The sequence below is a fragment of the Aedes aegypti genome, chromosome 3 (genome assembly GCF_002204515.2).
Source record: "Aedes aegypti strain LVP_AGWG chromosome 3, AaegL5.0 Primary Assembly, whole genome shotgun sequence".
NCBI classification, from domain to species: Eukaryota; Metazoa; Arthropoda; class Insecta; order Diptera; family Culicidae; genus Aedes; species Aedes aegypti.
The window spans coordinates 10,220,469-10,242,430 of NC_035109.1; the positions used below are offsets into that span (position 1 = coordinate 10,220,469).

At 36.5% G+C, this 21,962-nt stretch overlaps 1 protein-coding gene across 1 annotated transcript; it reads right to left on the reverse strand.

The window, feature by feature from the left end:
- Positions 1-4,878: 4,878 nt before the first annotated feature.
- Positions 4,879-21,585, reverse strand: LOC110678927. The gene is made up of 3 exons (XM_021852582.1): positions 20,524-21,585; positions 6,570-7,530; positions 4,879-5,565 (listed from the first exon to the last, which is right to left on the reverse strand). The coding sequence occupies exons 1-3, from the start codon at positions 21,274-21,276 to the stop codon at positions 5,435-5,437; spliced, it is 1,845 nt and encodes a 614-aa protein (XP_021708274.1). The 5' UTR covers positions 21,277-21,585; the 3' UTR covers positions 4,879-5,434.
- Positions 21,586-21,962: the final 377 nt, after the last annotated feature.

A 21,962-nucleotide genomic window follows, 5' to 3' on the forward strand; every position in this document is an offset into this window, starting at 1 on the left:
GGTGAGCTCGAGAGCTATCACCAGTAAGGACTCAATAAAAGTCGAGACTCCTTTCCCAGTTTCTGGTTCGTAAGAATCTGTTTATTATTTCGTCGTTTCTGGGTTTATATATTGTTACAAAAGCTTACAATGTTTAACTGCTTAATCTATTTTCTATTGGTGAGAATGAGACAACTGGAGTCCATACTTAAAAATTATTCATCTTTGCAAATGTGGCATTTTGTATGCCTAGGTGGCCCGGCCAGGGCGATGCAATTTGAAACCTTTCGATTTCGTTTGCCCGTCCGTGTAGGGCTCACGCGGAGGAGGGAAAAAGGAATGTAAATAATTCTGACACTTGAGGTGCGGTTGTCGCATATGGTTGTAATTTCAATATCTTGCACTTTTCGAGTGCATTGGTCGGTTTCAGGCGGATGGCCTTTGAGTTTGTTTATGATTGTGGGTTTCGGTGATCAGTGGTTCTCAACCCACGACAAATCATTAATTGAATAAAAATAATTTCCGCTTATAAAAAAGCTGTTATTCCCCTTGAAGTTTGTGTTTCGAATAAGAGCTGAATAAACCTTCGAAAATGCAAATATAGTAGCTTTTGTTTTACAACACATAAGAAGTTTAACAATTAACTGATTAACAGCTTCTATAGGTTGTAGCCATCATTTTAGCAAAATATTGAACATTTGATTAACAACAAATCGTACAAAAGTTTCAGTGTCTTATACTTAAAATGTTGACCAGCATGATTGGTAAAACTTAAAAACAATGCGAATAACAGTATATGAGTATGCTTTTATTCAAGCAAAACATAGCATGTCTTTATATGTTATTTTCAAATGTTTCAAATGTTTTTCGAATCAAATCTAAGACATGTTGACGACTATGGGTCAACGAGGGTAAAGTTCGAATTGGATTAAAAACATCATAATTTAAATTTTCCAAATGTAGTGATCATCATCTGCGACGTTATTGATATCGAGAAAAGTTACTAACCATAACATTTTTAATGATGATCAAAGTATAGATAATAATTTACAAATAATTAAATTTTAATCAGTCAATTGTTAAACTTCTTATGTGTTGTAGAACAAAAGCTACTATACTTGCATTTTCAAAGGTTTATTCAGCTCGTATTCAAAACACAAACTTCAAGTGGAATAACAGCTTTTTTATAAGCGGAAATTAATTTTATTCAATTAAATGATTCAGCTAAAAATTTGTTCAACAATGGTTGCTGCTATGCAGCTTGTATTAAACACGTAAGTATCTTTATTGTTCCTTGGGGGTGACAGCTGAAAAAATGCCCTACAAAGAGCTGAGAATATGCTATTTAGATCCAAATTTAAGACAATGTTCAACATTTGTCATTGGAATGAATAATAGTAGTATCAACACTTATTAAACTTCTCCAAAGAATCTCTGCCGACTTGTCAAGATTGTTTTACTAATGAGTTGAACAAGTCATTTTTCCTTCTATTAAAGAGCCAATATTCCACCAAAAAAATATAATTGTGTAAACAGATGTACAGGAGACGAACTAACGTTTTGGTTGCTTCGTACTTCAGCAGTTTCCATGCTTAATATGAACATGATTTAAAGCTGAATAGGTATTTTATAAAATCTGAATACAACATAGATATATCATGCGAGCAGTTAATCCAAAGAAGGCCAAAATAACGATTAATAAACGCATTGTTCAGCAACAAATAAGCCTTACAAAAGAGGTCGCACCATAGCCAAATTTTCGAAAAATGAACAAAATATTTAAAAATTTCGTTGTACTCCTAATGTATTACAATGTTCAACTCAATAATATTACAGTTAACTCTCCCTTACTCGATATTCCGTATCTCGATATCGAGTTAGAGAACCATAGTAAAAGTTGGTTTTCATGGCTAACTCGATGGTCCCTTGGATCGCAGTTGCATGGGTTTTGTGTTCTGTAACTCGATACCTCCCTAACTCGATGGTCCCTTCAATATCGAGTAAGAGAGAGTTGACTGTATTATCATTCATCTCTATTTGAGTAGCTTTTCGACCTTGGCGAATTCGTCACTGACTTACTAATATATAAAAACATATTGGATACAATAATAACTGATGCTTTCTCAATACAATTATTCAATTATGTTTAGAAAATATTTTGAATCAGTCTTCTGATATAGGATTATTTTGAAAAACAAAAAGAGCACATTTAACATACAAATGGTTGAAATATACTCTATATTTCTAAAATTCTTAATATATGGAAAGGTACGACAAATACTTAAAATATTAATCTAATACAAATATTATATATGAAATAAATGAATTTTATTATAGTTAAATGAACAATTAAATTAAAGTTTTAACAAGTTAAAACTTATTATTAAATTAGATTAATCATTTCAGACTGTTTTAACTTTGTGAATAAACTTTATTTTTGACTATCATTGACATAAATTTTCTCAATGTGTACTATAAATAGCCGACTAAATTCAGCTCGCATCAGTACTGAACAGCAGCAGAAATAATGCACTTGTTCAGTTGTGGATCAGCATAGCACGTGTTGATTAGACATTGGTTGAACAGAAGCTCAAGCATGATCAATGTTCAGCTACAAGAGGTTTATATTGGGAAGGCTGATATATGAATTCAAGGATGGCGCAGATGGCAAGGTACCGCTGACGATGGGAAAGTTTGAATCCAGTATCCAGGTAATTATTGAAAGTGGTTATTAATTCATGGTAAAAGTGCATTTGATGTATACGGTGTAAGCGATTTTTAGTAATTTATTTGTTTTCAATTTATTTTGTGGCAGTTGAATAAAAGCTGAGATAAATGCTTATAAATTACTATTATATTATGAAGTTGTAGAATAAAGTCAATATACAACGACACGCTTTATAACTTCTCCAAATTTGTGTGAACAACGCCTGAACAAAGGTTTCACATGGAAATAATTAAAATGTTGTTAAACATGATGCTGTATTAAACTGCAATAATGTTGTTTGTTAAATTCGCGTTGTTAAATCATCAATCCTTATTAGGCTGAGTGAAACCTGAATACACATCATTTCAATATATTATTACAGTCACTAAATGATAGGTAGCCTAATAATTTCGCCAGATTTGCTTGAACAATGTGTGCGTAACAGCTGCAAAGTAATATAATAAAGCAACTAATCAGTATGTAGTTGTGAAAAATTGCTTAATAAATGATTTTAAAATAGGCAAATGTTTCTTGGGTGTACAGCATCGCTATCAATTATAATATGCTTAAGAATATTTTTGCCGTTCGTAGTAAATAAAATGTCAACCGTATTCCCAGAAGCGTTGATTCATAACTGTGGGGCATTGAAAACCATACCACAATTATGAAGCAAAGATAAGACGATTCCAAAACAAACGCCAAAACGCATGCTATCACTAGCACGCCATTCGTTTACCACGCAGATAAATTGCTGTTACAGTGTTTTGATCCATAATATGAGTCGATTTGATCCATAATAAGGATACTCCCCTCTCACTGATCTACATCTGTGGGGTGGACATCGTTTGAAATTTCTATCGAAATCGACACTTTTCCGTAAATAATCGGGTATTTTGAGGTGTATTCTAAAAAACAACTATATTCTTCAGTGCCAGGGAGGTAATTTTGTTTTGTCACCATTGTCAGCGTCACCTTTTTTTTTAATCATATTTTGTTCTGAAAAATGACCCTTAGTTGATCCATAACTGTGGGGTGACTACTTATCAACTCATCCACGTAGGCTTCGACAATTGGACTGTTTACGAGAAGTATCGAAGTAAACTTCCTTAGCAACCAGATATTCTGATTTAGGCCGCTGTCTTGGAACGTAGATTCGTGCTTCTTCCAGGCAGCTCGTGCATCGGTCGCATCCAGAACCAGACTGTAATTATAGTTCTTCAGGCTCAAACAGGTCCTTCCGTTTTCTCCACTTCCGTGATTGATGTTATTCAGCGACATTTCAATTCAAGTTAAACTGTTTGAGGTTTCTTGATTTTAAAATTTCTCCCATACTTCTTCCGATTATGGCTCTCTTGCTGAGCCGATAACCTTAGGACCGATGCACGAGTTCACTATCTGACGTTTGAGCGGTGCCGTGTTATTTACGTGACCATGGCAACGAGTGAATTCGGCACCGCTCTAACGTCAAATTCGTGAACACGTGCATCGGTCCATACCGCACCGCTTAAACGTCAAATTAGTGAATTCGTGCATCGGTCCATGGACCTTTGCACGTGTTCGCTAATTTGACGTTTGAGCTGTGCCGAATTCACTCGTTGCCATGGTCACGTAAATAACACGGCACCGCTCAAACGTCAGATAAAGAACTCGTGCATCGGTCCATTGCAGAATGAAAATTTATCGTAAATTGCTTAGCAACCAATAACAACTTCATAGCGACGCGTATAAGCCATTTTATGAGACGTTTCGAATCATATGGTTTCCGTTTGTTTACCAGCTTTGAAAGTTTCTGGCGGGCCGATTTATTTACGTTTCTTCTAGCGCTACATTTGGAAGGAGCATATTCAATAATGGCGCTGGTGGCAATGCAACACAGTTTTTAATGTTCGCATGTAAAATTTAAATCTGTAGGCAGGGAAGATATTTTTTCATCTACGTTATCTGTAATACATGTAAACCGGGCAGAAACATGCGCTGAAAGAGACGGGGAAGTCATCGGCAACAAAAATGTGACCAGCGCCATTCAGATATCATGCTAGTTTTTTGAACAACAACAATGAGCGGCCCGCCAGAAAGCGTCATTCGAACGTCTCGTAAAATGGCTTATTACTGTGTTACTACGATCTCAACAACCTCTCTGTCTCTACCAGATTGGAATGACATAAAAAATGTATAAAATGAACATAGTCAACATTCAAACTTAACAAACGCTTTTATTTTCAAAAATTCACGGAAAGCGCTCATATTTACAGTTTACTATTCGATGAGTAAAACGTATGACATTTTTCGTGTGTGTTTGGTGCTCGTTCCGAAACTTATAGTTTCCATTCAGACTATTTGAAATATTTTTAAAATATTCGCAAACCATTTAAAAGTTCGAACTTGCTCCTTACTTCTTCTTGTGGAAAATTTCTAATCAGCTTGAAACTCTGTGTTGAATTATAAATCATCTTTCTGAAAGATCGATCTCGTTTAACTTGTTAGCTTGAGGCTGATATAACAATGTTTGCGATTCTTTGATTTTGAAGTACTTGATTCTATCTCTCTTCTAGAATATGATGTATGTAAAATTAAAGTGCCATTCGACGGCATTATCATAACTGTTTTCTTCAGAACCAGAACGTCCGATTTGGACGAAATAAAACCGCTATTATTCTTTCTTCTTTCCGATTTTGCACCTTCAAATGGGCACAATTGATGAGATCAACTCACGTAAAAATACTTACAACTTTGTGCAGAATTGACGGCTCAGTAAAAGCGCTCCTTATCGGAAGTGGTATAATATCGCTTACCGGAGCCTGCGGCATCGGACGAATGGGTTGCCGGCTGGTAGCTACGCTTCCAGTAGTCATTGCGGACCATTTCTTGAACGGGATTGGCTGCAAATGTTGAAAAATAGTTGAAATTAAGTCTTTTTGTAAATACGTAATTAATTTAACACATCATAATCTGTTTATTCTGTGTGAGTTTCATGTTTTAAGGATGTTCAGTATTCCCCCAAAATAGCATGAGTCGCGAATTATTATTATTATTATTTTTATGAAAAGATTTCAGTCCTTCGATCAAAAAATGTACAACCATGTTCTTTAACCCTTCAATACCCAGCTCCGCCTTTAGACGGGGTACACTTTGGAATTTTGTGTATTTTTTTGTAGCTTGGAAATTTTTGGCTTGAACATTGACTCATAACACGCATATGAGAAAAGTTTTTTTGACTTTTGAAACTTTTTTGTATTTTTGGAAATTGTTTGAAAAATTGTATTCTTATATAACCTACAAATGCCTGGGGTTTATTTAACCTTTTATATTTTTTCTACTATTAACCTATAACAGAAGAAAAGCTTGGTGGTATTAAAATAATTTCAAACCTGTTTTTCCGTTAATTACACGGAAAATAAAAATATTTTCAGAAAAATATTGAAAATTTATTATTTTTCAAAGTATCTTAAAACTTGAATTTTTATTACTGCCAAAAATCAGTAACTAGAAGAGGCATCAAAAAAAAAAATGAAAAAGGGTAGCAATGTTCAAAAATAAAAATTATAAAAATCAAAAACTAAAATTCATAGATTTGCGAATAAAAATAAATCATTGCCCAAAACGTGTTTAGAACGATTTTAGATAAATAAAAATGACATTTAGATCGAACATAAAAAATTGGGTGTTAGAGGGTTAAACTTAGCTATTGAAATTAAAAAGCAAAATGTTCTAATGTATTGATCATAGCAAAGAGTTTCACATTAGCAAAGAGATAGGACATTTTTCTGTTTTTTTTTTAACATTCCTGGAAGCATGGAACTCACACCGAATTAGAAAAATCTGAAGGGTCAAGGATCATTTAGAGAAAATTGGAAATCGGTTCACAGGTCGTTGAATAACTTACTCGGATACTGCACGTACAGCTCGTCGTACGTGATTCGGTAGTAGCTATCCAAGTACACGTGCTGCCCGTGGGTGGTGGCCTGGGACTGTAACCGTTTCCGCAGCGTCTGCTGGTGGTACTGTCCTTCTACATGGTACGCCAGGTGGGCCACATTGAGTCCGTAGTAGCCGCAAACGCGGCAGGTTAGTCGCGAGGGAAGTTGCGATCCATCCACCCGGATGGCGTAGATGATGGTCCCGTTGTAGACGTGCCGGTCGGAGAACAGGGAGATGGAATCGCCGGCACGGATCTCCATGTAGGCGTAGTATTCGGGGACGTTGAAGCGGTTTTCCTGGGTGTACAGTTGGAAGTTGGTGACGGTTCCGAATTCGGAGAAGTAACTGGTCGTTTCGTGAATGACCGGGGCTTGGTCGTGGAATCCCACGAGGAGGACGTTCAGAACTCGATGAGATGAACTGGGCTTTGGGTCGACCTGTTGGTAGTTTTGGTACTGATGGTCGTAGCGGCGCCGTTTTTGGTGGCGATCGTCCGGTTCATCATCCGGTTCGGAGCGACGCTTTTGATGACCGACTTCCGGTTTGGCAGACCACTTTTTCTTGGTCAGAAGGGCGGTTGTGCGGCCTCTGGCGTCCTCAATCTTGAGGATCTCTTTGTGAGGCTGAACTTGGCGACCGCGGGTCTTCAAAGTTACCTTGAGGGGAGTTTTGGAATTTACATCTTCCGGAGCGGGTCGATTCTGCTGGTATCGGTCCAGCATGTTTCTGGACTTGGGAGCCGTGTTGACTTTGACCATTACGGAACTGCGGTCCCGCTGGAAGCCACTGGAATCGTTGATGGTTATTCGCTCGTGCTTTGGCCGCTCCAGCGGTTTGATTTGCTTCACTTCGGAAGTGGACGAAACACTCGGTCCCAACTTGGCCCTTATCCCCGAAGGCGCTGGATTCGTCGAGGGAACGCAGGGCTGGAATGTGTTTAAAGTAGGGGCTTTAGAGACTTTGCGCTTGTAAATAGATCAATAAAAAGACGATCAACTGATGGAACATACATAGGTGCTGCTAAGTGATCAATCAGGACAGTGATATTGCACAAAGAATCACTCAGATTGATCTTGGGTTGTATTTTTTTTCACAATTTTCAATGTAAATTGACACGTTCTTCAATATTGCTCGATTGAAAACGGCGCCGGCCATGTCCTTATGTATATTGGGGAGAGAAGGGAATGTTAGTTAGATAGCCGTTGTTACTAGAAAAGCGGAGAATCTCCTGCATTTCCCACAGCGCAGCTAGCTTGGGAGTAGGAATGTTTTGTTAGTGATGGATAGGGTATTCGACCGAAATGATACCGGTAAGCGGTTGAGTCAATTTAAACAATTCTAGCGATAGATAGCACTGATGATGTTTAATGGCATTAAAAAAGATGACACAAAGAGATAGAGAGAGATAGCCTATTAGGAAGAATGTATGAAAAAGGCACGGGTCTGGGATTGAACTTACGACCTCCTGCTTGGGAAGCAGATAGTCACTAGACCACCAATATTTTATTTTATTTTATTTTATTTATTAATGAAAATACTTGCAGCGTAAGGGTATTTCCCTTATAAATTTACTACAATCGGTATTATTTTTGTTCTCAAAATTTACCACTTCCATTCTTTACAAATTCAATAAATTCAAACAATACAAACATTATTTTTTCTCTTTTTCGTTGACTTGCTGCATCGTTCACTCTAATTTCCCCCATTAAGCCAGCTTAAACATTCACGACGGAAACTTGTTGCTGAACGCGTAACTTTAATTTCATTAGGAAGTTGATTCCATAGTATAATTGCACGTACAAAGAAAGTATTACCGTAGTGCGACGAGTTATGCTGCAATAACACAAAGTGTCGTACTCGGATGCTTCTGAAAGGTTGCAGCTTATCAGCAAGATATTTTGGCCCCTGATTTATTATCTTAAACAATGTTGTGTAGCAACGTAATTTGAAGAAATTGTAAAAGGAACACCCCAAAAGTTGTCGTTGTAAGTGCGTTACTCTAGAATATCTGTTAAGATTAAATATCCAGCGTACACAGTACAAAACGTTTGATAGGAAATTTTGACATTTGATTAAACTTTCAAAATTTTCGTTCCCAGCAGCTGCATAATACAAAACAATCAAATTTGTAGGACGATTTATTGAAATATCTAAAAAAAAACTTCCACTCCAGGGTGTCTAATCATTTACAAAAATGAAATTCTCTGATATTTCCAGGTTTTGAAAAATAATTCCAGGTTCAGGCTATTCTTTAAAATACATAAATGATTGGCGAATTGTTAATTTTAGATGATTAAAAACTTATTTTCAAGAATAGCAATTCGGCATCGAAACACTTAAACCAAAAAAAAAATCTAACGTTAAATTTAAAGTATTTTTTTTTCTTTTTATAAAAAATAATATCTGTGTGTAAACAACATAAGATTTTTTAAATTGACTTTGCTTCAATTTCCACGAAACACAAAAATACTTATCAAATGATTTAGAAGTGCCTTTGATCATCAAAGTCAAAATTTCGAACTTAAGGAAAAGGTAGCCATTCTCTTGAAATGTCATTCAGTTTTATGGACATGAGCGGCGTAGCCGTATTCTTTCCTAAATGTGTCCCTAGGAATTCATTCAACATTCCCGTTGAGAGCGTCTTCAAGAACTCAAAATTTCTTCGGGAATTCCACCATTTATTTTTAATTTCCTAAGGATGTCTTTAAATAATTTACCAATCATTCATCAAGGGGTGTCTCCAGGGAAATGGCAATATCTTTTGAAAAAATCCCCGAGAAACTTGTAAAGAATATCCTAGAGTTTCCTCTGATGAAAATTTTGTGATTTTTAAGTATGTCTTGATGAATTCCTACGATAATCTCTGAAAGAACTCCTGGATGCTGGATGCCATTTTTCCTAGGGTTTTCTCGATAAATCACTAAGATAACAGAAAAAAATCCTACCCTCTGAATAATGTACTACAAGACATTTTGAAAAAATTCTGACAAAAACGCTAGAGAAATGTATGTAGAAATAAGCGAAGCAAAAACTGAAATAAATGCTATAGTATTAACTAGTGCGACACCTTAAATAAAGTTTTGTAGATTCCATGGAGATTCGTAATTTTTTTCTTCATTTTTTTCATTGAATAATGTCTAAAGGAACTTTTGGAGCAATTTTTTTTTGAATGAGGGAAAGCCTGTAGGAGTGAAAAAAAATCTCTTCTCCTATAGGCATAAAACCCTCAAACCTATCTTTATTTAGGCCCTTACCATAAAGTATTAGGGGCCGATTCAATAACGTTATATACAATGTTTGTAATAATTTTGTTTAGCTTCTACATCTTGTCATACTTTCACGACAAGTTAGAAGTTCTAAACTCGGGGCTTGGGATGCATCGTAGGACGGTTGTCTTGTCACTCCATCTTCTCAATGGATTTGTGAAGTAGCTCAGATGAGATGGTGATGATCAGCTCAATGGTATTGTTGGAGGCGTCGTGCAGTTCAAAATGGTGGCTTGAGGAAAATTTGAGGAAACGGAATCGGTTTGATATGTGGCTTAAGACATCCGTCAATCACTCAAGTCGCAGGTAATAGTAATTCACTGTTAAAGACAATAATTAGATTGGAAAGTCAATAGCTTTTAGAAATTTATATATAGGATTTAGGAAATTGGGATTGAGAGAAAACAGAGCATCTCGGACTGTTGCGTTGGGTGGTTTCCATAAAACAGGAAGGCAATCAATCAATTCTTGTCTTTTTACTTCATATTTAGAACAAACCCAAACAACGTGTTCTATATCTTCAAATCCTTCACCACAGTCACAATGATTAGTATCACTTAAACCAATACGCTTAAGGTGAGCCTCAGATCTATAATGATTCGACATTAGTCTAGAAATAACCTTAATAAAGTCCCTAGTCAGATTATAATCTTTAAACCATGATTTTTTTTGATATTTTTGGTGCAAGACCGTATAAGTAACGTCCCATAGATCCTTCATCCCAAGATCTTTGCCATTCAGCAATTGCTTTCCGACGACATGTTTGAAAAAACTCCCTAAAATCAATTTTTCTTTCAAAAATTTCACCTCCTATGGCACCTTTTTTGGCTAAAATATCTGATGAGGCAATGCGATGGTATCCATATGAAAGTGATGCTGAAAGAGCGCATTGTTAATGTATTCAATAGTTTTCTTATTTCAATAATAAAATATGTTGCATTTTGTGGTTTTATTGATTTTGAAGCTTCAATAGAGCTAAGACTGTCGGAAAATATGTAATAGCTGCCAACCGACAAATTAAGGATGATAATTAAAGCAATTCCTGACAGAATTTTTAAAATCCTTCCGAAAATACCTGGAATAAATGGAAAAATAGACGTAGACATTATTGTAGGGTTTCTAGGAAAATGTTGAAATAATTTTGTTTTCAAAAACTCTAAAATAAACCTTTGTGCCTCCTACTCCTGTCGGACCTGTGGGAAATCTCCTAGAAGTAACAACTGGAGAAAGCGAAGAAAGAATCAGTGAAGGAAATCCTGGGATAATCGCTAGGATTATTTTCAGTGTAATCTCTGTGATTACTAGAAACAGTAGCTCCAGTGCTCTTGGATATTCTGGAGTAAATCCTGAAAAAAGAATAAAACCAATATTCTCTGAAGGTTGCACTGGAGCCTCTTGAATTTTACACCAAGATACACTGCAAGCAGGTTAGAATAGCATAGCATAGCATAGTCATGTCAATACAGCTACAACTAGCTCCTTCATTTTTTTTTTCCCAGAAACCCCTTCTCTGATGAAATTTTTGGAGAAATCTTTAGATAAATTTCTGGAAAAATACTTGGAGGGATTCCAAAAGCAATCCATAGAGGAACCTCTAGAAAAACTATTAATAAATATTCTTGGAACAACTTTTGGAGGAATTGTGAGCTTCGTGGCCGTGCGGTTATAGTTACCAAGCATTTAGCCACATCGTGTCAAGGAGGGTGGGTTCGATTCCAATTTTAGTCCGGAAAACTTTTCGTCAGAAATGTATTTCGACTGTGCTACTGGGCGTTGCATGTTAGTCCGTTGTCTAGTGTGGTGCTTCTTGCAAAGGGCAAATCGTTCACTGGAAGCATTAACGTGTCGGTGTCTTTTAAAAAACAAAGAGAGTTTTCTGGTGTACTCTCTGGAGAAATTCCTGAATAAGTTGCTGGAAAAATGTCAGGATTACTTGAGAAAATTCCTGGAGTCATCCATGGACAAATTTCTGGAAGATTCTCTGTAGAGATTTTACTTGAGAAATTCCTGTAAAGATTTGTCTAGCAAACCCCTGGAATAATTGTTGGACGAATTGCTAAATTTATGGAAAAATACCTGGAAAAATGAAATCCCAGGAAGTATTTTGCCCTCAAGTCCTCGATAAACTACTGGGGAAACATTTAAAGGAATCTGAAAGAGTTCCTGAACAATGCAAAATTGGATGAGTACCTGAAGAATTCCTAAAACAGTCCAGTTATTACGATAAATTAAAATTTGGAGGAATTCATAAAAATATCTCAATTATTCATTGATTTTTTATAGGAGTATTTAGAAGAAGAATATATGAAGTTAAGATAAGAAGGTTTCAAAAAAAAAAAATAGATATTAAACAATGCAGTAGAGTGCAATCTTTATCAAAAAAAAAAAAATAATTGGAAGACGTTCCTACAATTTTTAAATTTAAAATTATTTGTTTATGTCTGGTGGATTAGGAAAAGGTGTACTATTAGTTGACCTTATTATTACTTTTCACTTGAAAAAACATTCTTCCATGAACTTATCACAAGATTCTTTTAAGGTAACACGGGAGACCGTGTTATTTTCCCAATTTTTTGTCTCGCTCTAACAATTTTTATCAAAACTTTGTAGAAGCAAATCTCGATTTTTAGTGAACCGATGAAGCTAAAATTTGTATGGATTCTGCTCTACATATATAGAATAACATGATCATTGTTTCACATCAATATATGGAGTGATACTTGAGATTTGCGTCTTATAAAATACCCTGATAAGGCCTTAAAAATACTTTCAAATATTTCTTCTTTAATAAGTCCAAAGATAAAAAAAATCTCCAATTTTCCTTCAAGAAATTTTTTTTCCGGCATTGCTTTAGGAATCCTTTCAGGAAATCTCTCTTGGATTCTACCAGTAAATAATTCAAAATTTATAACAAAACCTCAGGGTGCTTCAAATTTTCCATACTTCAGAAATTTCACGATGATTTTTGTTTTCAATTGATTAAGGACCGATTTCTTCACCTTCGCGTAAGCCGTAAACCAAGCTTACCCATATGGTTAAATTAGGTTTATGGCCTAAGCGTCGGTGAAGAAACCGCTTATAAGTTCATCCATGTGTTGTTTCAGAAATTATTCCAGAATTTCTCCCCGGTTTTCCTTAACAAATGTCTACTAGAGAAATTCCAGGAACTCATTATGGTTTGGTTTCAAGGGAATGCCCACTTAACCCCCGATTTCGTTAGGGAATTGCGTCCAAGTTGAGACAAACCCCGCTTCATAGCTTAAATTTGTAAAATAAATCAGTAAACCTTTTTCCTACAACTAATGCAGGTGTAAGAATATCTGACCTGTAAAATTTACTGAAAAATATGTGTTAACATTCTTAAGAAAATCCAGTCAAAATTTCCGAGAGCAAATAATTACAAATTTACTAAAGGTAAATGCCTGGTTTATAATTCACAACAATGCAAAGAGAAATGCTTTGTAGAATCTGTGGAAAATTCTATCACATGTGCAACAAGAAAATCGAGATTCCCGGGAAACTATTGAAAATATATATGGAATGTATAGAAAAATTGGTTGAAGAAGCCTCCCTTCAGAAGAAGTTTCAATTTGTACATTTGACAAGTGCTTCGTCGTGTACATGTAAACTTCAAAACGTCAAAACCTTATACATAATACTAAGTTGTTGATTTTATTCTGCTGTTTATTAGTTTGGAAATGTAGGTCAAAAATCTACATATAACGAAGCAAAATACACTTTTCAGCTATGAGGAAGTCATGTCCGTGTTAACATATTATTCTCGACGCCGAGCAAACTCAGCACTGCTGGTCTGTTGCCAAATCATTCCATTGTACTTCCGCTTATCTCTCATATAAAGGATCACTAAGATTCATCACTTGGCAAGTGTGGACTTTCGATCAAGCTTATTAAACCTAAAACTTTTTCATCGCTTAACAAAAGAGTGGACGTCTGGTTGTTTGGAAAGAAGCATATCAAACAATATAGTAGGTTATACTGATGGCTCCCTTCTTGAAGGTAGAAATTATATTCTCGTGAGCTAAGACTGAATCAGTTTTACTCACTTGACGTCTGTTCAAATAGCCAGCCTGCTATAAAAGCTCTTGCTTCGGCCAACTCTAGGTCGAAGCTTGTTATCGCATGTCGAACTCAAATAGGGTCCTAAAATGTTTAATGAAATCTTGTTTTCATTTAATAATACGAAAGAGCATGTTACTGCAACTACTTTAGCAATTTTTCCCACTGAAATAACGGTTATATCATATTGAAACTTTAATTTAAAAATTGGGTCCATAAATGAACCTTAACACTTGAGATCATGTTTGACGTTCGCTTAGTCGACAAAAATACCACAGGGGTTTTAGTTTTAACACTGGGGTTGTTCTATCTGACATTTCGAAAGGGACACGGAAAACAAAATACACCCAAAACTTGAGTTTAAACCAAGGGGTGTGACAAAATCTATAAAAACATAAAAAAAATGTGTTTTTGTACTTAAACAAATGAAAAACATTAAAAATTGAGTAAACATGTGTTTTTGGCCTAATCTTAAGCGTTTGGTACTAAAATTGAGACAGGGCTTTAGGACCCTATTGAGCAATTGAATTCAGTTAACTTTGTGAATCTTGTATGGGTACCTGGCCATTCTTCCATCGCTGGAAATGAATTAGCTGATGAGCTAGCTCGCGATGAAGCATCGCATGACTTCATTGGTTCTGAAGCAACTATTCCAATTTCGAAGTGCTGGGTGAAGCTTCAGATAAATTCTTAGGCGGCAACTCAGCACAAGCCATATTCGAATAGTTTGAGTCGAGTCGTCTTACAAAATTGTGCATTACTGAGCCATCTCCAAAGGTGGCGATGTATTTAGCAAATCTGTCAAAGCAGAATTGCAGTCTCTTGGTCAGAGTGTTGACTGGCCAACGCCGTCTCAACTATCACATGGCAAATATTCTGCGTGCTGACGCATTTGTGTGTGATAACTGTTATTCCGATTATGGAACTTCGTAGCACCTGATATGTAACTGTCAAGTTTTTCGCGCAATTGCGAGTCCAATTACTTGATAAACACTCATTAAGGCAACACGGGAGACCGTGTTATTTTCCCTATCTGTCGTCTCCCTCTAACAATTTTCATCAAAACTTTGCAGAAGCAAATCTGGAGTTGCAGTGAACTGATGAAGCTGAAAATTTGATTGGTTGTGCACTACATACCGTAAAATGGGGTGTTAAGGACTTGTGGAATTTTAAGTGATTGAACTTTTGCATCAACTTTGACAAACCATATAAACGTCAAAAGTCGATATATCAGTCATCTGAAATGCTTGATTTGCTCGGAGGATTGTGAGCTGCATTATGTGATAGCGGACGTCTATTTAAATATAGTATTGTGGAGTCTAGACATTGAAAACTTTTCAGAACATTTTTGTTCGAATTTTATAGGCTAAATACATTTAACTACAGAACAATGGAACAATATTGGGAAAAATATGTTAGTAAATTAGAAGATAAGTAAATTTAATTGAGATCCTAGCACAGACAACAACTTTTGCAAATTATATCTAGATCTCGACTTTTAATATTTTTTATGGAAAAAGTCTCTTTTTGAACTCTTTAATTAATGTTCGAATCCTCTGAGCAGAATCTCGATAGAGAAACTTAAAAGTAGATGGAGTACCGTATTCCTTTTAATTCCGCTCCTAAATGCTTATCTTTGACAGATACGCGTATTTCTAAAAGTCAATAACGGCGCCGGCCACGTCCTTACGGCCATCGGAGGAAGGGAAGGAATGTTAGTGTGACTAGAGACCGAGATCACCTCTGCATCTTCATGGTTGTCATGGGAAGGAGTTGTGTTAGTGGGAAGGGATCATAGCTGCATGATCAGGATTCACATTGGTAAGTGATGCGATTCATGCAACCTCAGTTCAATAAATCACCTATCAATAATCTAAAGACAACGTGAACAAACGATAAGTCGACTCTTTTAGCGTCGAACCATTCAAACGTTATTTTTTAAAATGATAGAAATCAGGGAAACGGAAAGGTATGGGCTTTTTAATGTTTCAACACATCCGTTCGCGCGCGCTGCCTACTGCGATCTCCTATAAGATAAATGAAGAATTTTGTATGGAAACTACAAACATATTGATAAAATCGATTTGATCTAAATTTAATCGTGCAATTTTAGAAAAATTATACATGAAATGAAAATTAGAGTTCTATTGCATGCAATTGGTAGATTAGATCATAAAAATCGCGGCCTCATTGGGCACTAAACGCATTGTTTTAGAGAGTGTGAATTAGATGTCTGCCCCATACTGGAACACTTTTCTTCAGTATTTTTTCGATCATTTCACTGAGTGCTGCATGCAAATACGTTGTTTAGTGTAGTGTTTTATTTACAGGGTAAATTGCCCATTTCCCCTATAAAAAATAAAAGCTTGTTGAAATTATTCTTATATTATAGATTATTTATGAAGTTGCTCTGCATAGCATATAGGATTCGTAAATTGTAAATATATAGGTTATGATCCTGTTGCATATAAGTATAAAAATCATTTCAAGACAATTTTCGATGTATTGATATTTCCCAAATATGATTATTAACTATAAAAGGTTTATTTTCATTTTCATTTTGCAGCGTTTGGTGGGGCAATGAGAGCGCAAGTCAGTCCAAAGCCGGGGTAAGGGATAGGTAATGGCCGTAATAGTCTATGCGGACCACTTGAACACCATCGGAAAGGATAAGAAGGGTTGGGGTAGGGTATAGGGAATGGAGAAGACTTGACACAATAATGCTATTAATGCTGCAAAATGTAAATGTGCTGAAAGCAATTTAATTTGAGTTTTGAAGTTTGATTTGACTTATTAAAATTCCAAATAGATCGGCCATTGTACAAGTAAGAAAGAATATGCTGATCGCTTTCTAGAAATTTTATAAACAACAAAATAATAACAATATGAGAGTGATGCTAAGGGCTGCTGATGGCACAATGCGACGCTTTAGGAGATTTTGATACTGAATGAACATTACTATACAGAGCGCAATTTAATCGATGGTGATAACTTTACAAACTTTATCTGTTTTTACACTGATTGACGATGCTGATTTATATAAAAATATTTAAAAAATATTTGATATTAGTTCATTTGTTTGTGTGATCTAGGTGTTAATAATGGAAAAATTTTACATACCCTTGATGAAATACTTCCCTGACCAGAAATATTATATTTTGAGCGCCCTTTTCGAAGCTATTCTATCCAGGTATCCATGTACTGCTTTCAATCCTGAAATTATTCTTATTGTGCATGCTCATGCATTATATTAGTGATGCTCATAATCATGCAACAGATAAGAAGGAGAGAAAAAGAGAATATAGGAACAGTGATTAGTAATGAGTTAATTATGTAGTTTTGTTAGAATTATAAACAATTAAACAGCAGTAATGAAAATAAAAAATAACTTATAAAATTACTTTGCAGCATAGCTGAGCCTTTCGGAACGTAAGACCGATGTATAAAAATAATTTGTTTCGAAATTGTCCGCGTGGTCTTCTAGTGCCCCTATTAGATCAGAATCAGTCATAGACATACATATCGAATGCTCGCCATGACCCTATGACCAACATTTGTATATGTATAGACTTAGCTGATGTGGCTTTTCTAATAGGTAGTTCTTTCACTTATTGATTGTCTTCAAAACCTTGTCAAGTATAGAAAATTGATTTTATTTCATTTATTACTACATTAAAGCTACATTGTACTTATTAAGTATTAGGTATTATTTTATGTTTTTATCACTATTGATATTATCAAGGCCAGAATTCCCAGTGAGTGAAGAATTTTATAGTACTAGAACACCATAGAAGATCGCTTAACATTACCTAATCATGGAACGGCTTTTTGCTCTATTATTTTAGGTAGATGCTGTTGATCTCCCTTTGCTCCTATCCGCAACCCGGTGCACGCGCCCTGTTGGTTTTCGAAAACCTCGTAGAAGATTACAAACCGTCAATGGCATTCCCAATTACTACCCCACATTGCACATTCAAGGGTCTGATTGTGCTCCTAACCCACCCTCAGTCTGTAATCTTCTCGCCAGTTTGAAATTATATTTTCCCGAAGTGAAAGTAATTTTGATGAGTGATAGCGTAGCAGCCCAACTGCATAGTACAGTAGTTTAACCAGAATCTTTAGGTCAGAAGATAAAATCTAAATTTTGTAATAAAAAGGTTGCCATTGCTTTGAAATTTACCCAAAATCTAATCAAAACTACTAACAACAGCGATCAATTATCAAAATTCATCGCTCCCTGGAAAATATAATCCCAAGCCCAGGGGATTATTAACTATAAAAGGTTTAGCAGTTAAAATAAAACGGTTTGCTTCAAGTTTTTCCAAGTTCAATAATATTGATGTATTAGGTATCTGATAAGGGTTGATCATAACCTATGAAATTGAATGAAAGCATCAAAGTTATTGACCAAAAAGATTATGTTTTGTTGTTTGCAAAATATGGTTTTATTTACGAAACTCAAATTCCTTAAAACCCCATTTTGCATTTCCATCAAAAATCACACTTTTTCATGATTATCTCAGAAATCTATCATAGGATCCTCATGATTGTATTTGGCTTTTGATATACACGACGAGAGCATTGTAGGGATGTCCTTTGTTCAATTATTGACATACTAGAAGTTGCTTGAACTTCAAGTTGATTTTTTTTCCATCCCTTAACACCTCATTTTACGGTATATATAATTATATGATAAATGTTTCACATCGATATTAGGAGTGGTAATTCTTCTAATGGATAGGGTGATTATAATGAAGTCCCGTGCAGCCCTTCAGTGAAACTAATAGAATCCTAAAATGTTTAATGAAATCTGGTTTTTATTTAATAAAACGAAAGAGCATGTTACTGTAACCACTTTAGTAATTTTTCCCGCTCAACGGCTATATCCCCCATTAAACATTTGACAGTTCACCAGCCGAGTAAATTGGTTGAAAAATCGGTCGATTGTTGCACCGACGCTTATGGAAGATTAACATAGGGATCAATTGAATATCGCCCGATTTAATTGGGTGGACCAACGCAATCCTACTAAATAGGTAGATAAATCGGTATTTTAAGTAAAATCCAAGCAAGTTGACCTACTAAACATCAGATTTCCTCGGTCACTCGATTTAATCTAGCGATTAGTCAGTTGATCGCTGTGTTAAACTTCCATAAGCGTCGGTGCAACAATCGACTGATTTTTCAACCAATTTAGTCGGCTGTTGAACTGTCAAATGTTTAATGGGGTCATATTTAAACTTTAATTTAAAAATTTGATTCGTAAATTGATCATGTGCGACGTTCGCTTAGTCGACAAAAACACCACAGGGGTTTTAGTTTTAACACTGCCCCATTAAACATTTGACAGTTCAACAGCCGACTAAATTGGTTGAAAAATCAGTCGATTGTTGCACCGACGCTTATGGAAGTTTAACACAGCGATCAACTGACTAATCGCTAGATTAAATCGGGTGACCGAGGAAATCTGATGTTTAGTAGGTCAACTTGCTTGGATTTTACTTAAAATACCGATTTATCTACCTATTTAGTAGGATTGCGTTGGTCCACCCAATTAAATCGGGCGATATTCGGTTGATCACTATGTTAATCTTCCATAAGCGTCGGTGCAACAATCGATCGATTTTTCAACCAATTTAGTCGGATGGTGAACTGTCAAATGTTTAAGGTGAAACAGCTTGGAATCATAATTCAATAATGTACCAAAACTTTGAAGGCACAAATCTCGCGAAAGAGGCATCAAACTACAGTGCAATTCCTGTTTTAGCTTTGTGCACTAGCAGAAAGCTTAAAATAAGAAGATTGACCTTGTATGTTCATTATTTCAACAGATTTGTGCCTTTCAAATCGTGAGTAGGGGCACAAGCCGGCCATTGTACCTGCTATGTTTGGTTTTCGAGATGTGTCACCTTAATGGGATGGGGTTGTTCCTATCTGACATTTCGGAAGGGACACAGAAAACAAAATACACCCAAAATGGTGTGACAAAATCTAAAACAAAAAAAAACATTAAAAATGTTTTTTGGGCTAGAACAAACGAAACACATTGAAAAATTGAGTAAACATGTGTTTTTGGCCAAAACTTAAGCGTTTGGCACTGAAATTGGGACAGGGCTTCAGGGCCCTATTTCAGAATTAGAATCTTCAAGACATTCTGTTATTCACAACCCGCTGTGGTAATGAGCTATTGTGTCTATTTACGCTCATGCGTTTTGCAGTGCCCTTTTTAGGACGCTGTTCGAACCCATTGTAGTATGGAGCTACATGCTCTCATTTCGCTTATGCGGTTTCCCCTATTTCATCTCATCGGGTACATGATGAAATAGGCTCAAATATGGCGTTGGCACAAATCTCCCAAAACCTGACAGTGCTAGGTAAATTTATAGCTAAAATAATACTTTCTTAAGAAAGGATTCTACATCCCGAACAACTTGTTCTGAAAACACCATACCTCAAATACCAACATTTCAGGCACAAAACCATTACGATCACGAATTTAGGCCCCTGGAAGCACTGTGTTGTAATGTACTAGAACAACCAAAACTGTAACTGAACATCATATAATGAGCCACTGACCTTCAAATTGTGATTATCTTTCGTAACCGGTTTCGGGGGACCTGGCGGTGGAGGTGGAAGTGAGAGCCTAAGAGTATCCTGTGAATCCTGAACAGAAATAACCTCCACTGGGGGTTCGTTCAGGATCACATCCGACGTGGAGGACACATTTTCCGTGGTCGGCATCTGTCGACTGATACTCCCCTTAACGGGAGTACTTTGCGCTCCACTCCTCAGAATGCTGTCCATTTCAAAGACGCTGGTCCGTCCCATCAGCGTGGTATCGTTATGGCCTTCCGGCTGCGGGGGAGGCTGAGAAGTGGCCAAAGTCGTCACAGGCATTCCTACTCTTGCCTGATCCTTGTCGTTGGCTTCGGCCATCTCCATAAATGCCCGGATATCGTCCAGATCGCTGTAATAATACGCCACAAAGCGCGTATTGTTCAGATCCAAACCGGGCGGGAACCGGAAGTACCCATTATGGTACCGGATGTAGCGCACTTCCATCTCGTTCTTCGCGTTTAGCAGCTTGTGTTTTATGCCAAAGCACGTCGAATAGTATTCACGCAGATTCTTAAGGCTTAGCGTTTTGTCCGGTTCCAGCAGGATCCAGTTCCCAACGTTAGACAGCTCCGATTCGGCTACGTAAACGTAAAAGTATTCCACTTCCGCTCGGTGATGCACTTGCTGCTGCTGTTGGGGATGGTAGTGAGTCGTCATGGGCATGGTGGTCCCGGAGGATGATTGCTGGGAATCGTACGGAGGATGAGACATCGATGATTCCGATTCCCGGATCGGTGCACACGTTGACGTTTCACCTTGTCAATGGGTTAGTTAACTTCTTCCCAGCTTTCTTCGGTTCCGTTTCCGAAATTCTTCGTACTCAACTCACTCAGCACTTTCACAAGTACAACTTGAAGAATGACCAATCGTCAAACCGAGAAACGAAAACTTTTCTAAAGATGAAAAACATTTACAACCGATTTTGTGTTGCTCGCTGCCGCGTTTGCTTTAAATGAAAATGATGGAAAATCCGAACAAAAAAAAATTGTGATGCGTGGTGAGTTTTTGACGGCCACTTTCTGAAGGTGGTGAGTTTCTTTGGCAGTGCTCTCAGCATAGTTTGTTTGATAGCTTGCACCAAGGTATCTAGAAGGGAGGTAATTCAACGTGTTAGATTTATTATTCACCCATGTTGAAATAAGGCAATCCATGAGACAGCTGTGATTAGCTGTTTTTTTTGTTTACCATGTGCTTCTGATGTTTCGCGATCGGAGTGACATTCCATTACAAAGGAAAATGTAAAGCTCCGATAACACTCGCATGATTTGTTTACTCTTTCATTTCGGTTGCATTCACACTTTTAGCTGTCAGTCCTATCACAAAAAGTCCTCATGGATACCCGAATAAAAAATACAATACAAAAACAATATAACGTATTGTAACAGTACCATTCGGTA

Bases quoted from the DNA above. Each gene is read 5' to 3' on its own strand.
- LOC110678927 (XM_021852582.1), bottom strand. From the start codon at position 21,276: ATGTCTCATCCTCCGTACGATTCCCAGCAATCATCCTCCGGGACCACC. The intron at 7,531-20,523 runs GTCAGTGGCTCA...AACACATTCCAG, and splicing joins AAGATAATCACAATTTGAAG to CCCTGCGTTCCCTCGACGAA. The intron at 5,566-6,569 runs GTAAGTTATTCA...CAACATTTGCAG, and splicing joins GCTGTACGTGCAGTATCCGA to CCAATCCCGTTCAAGAAATG.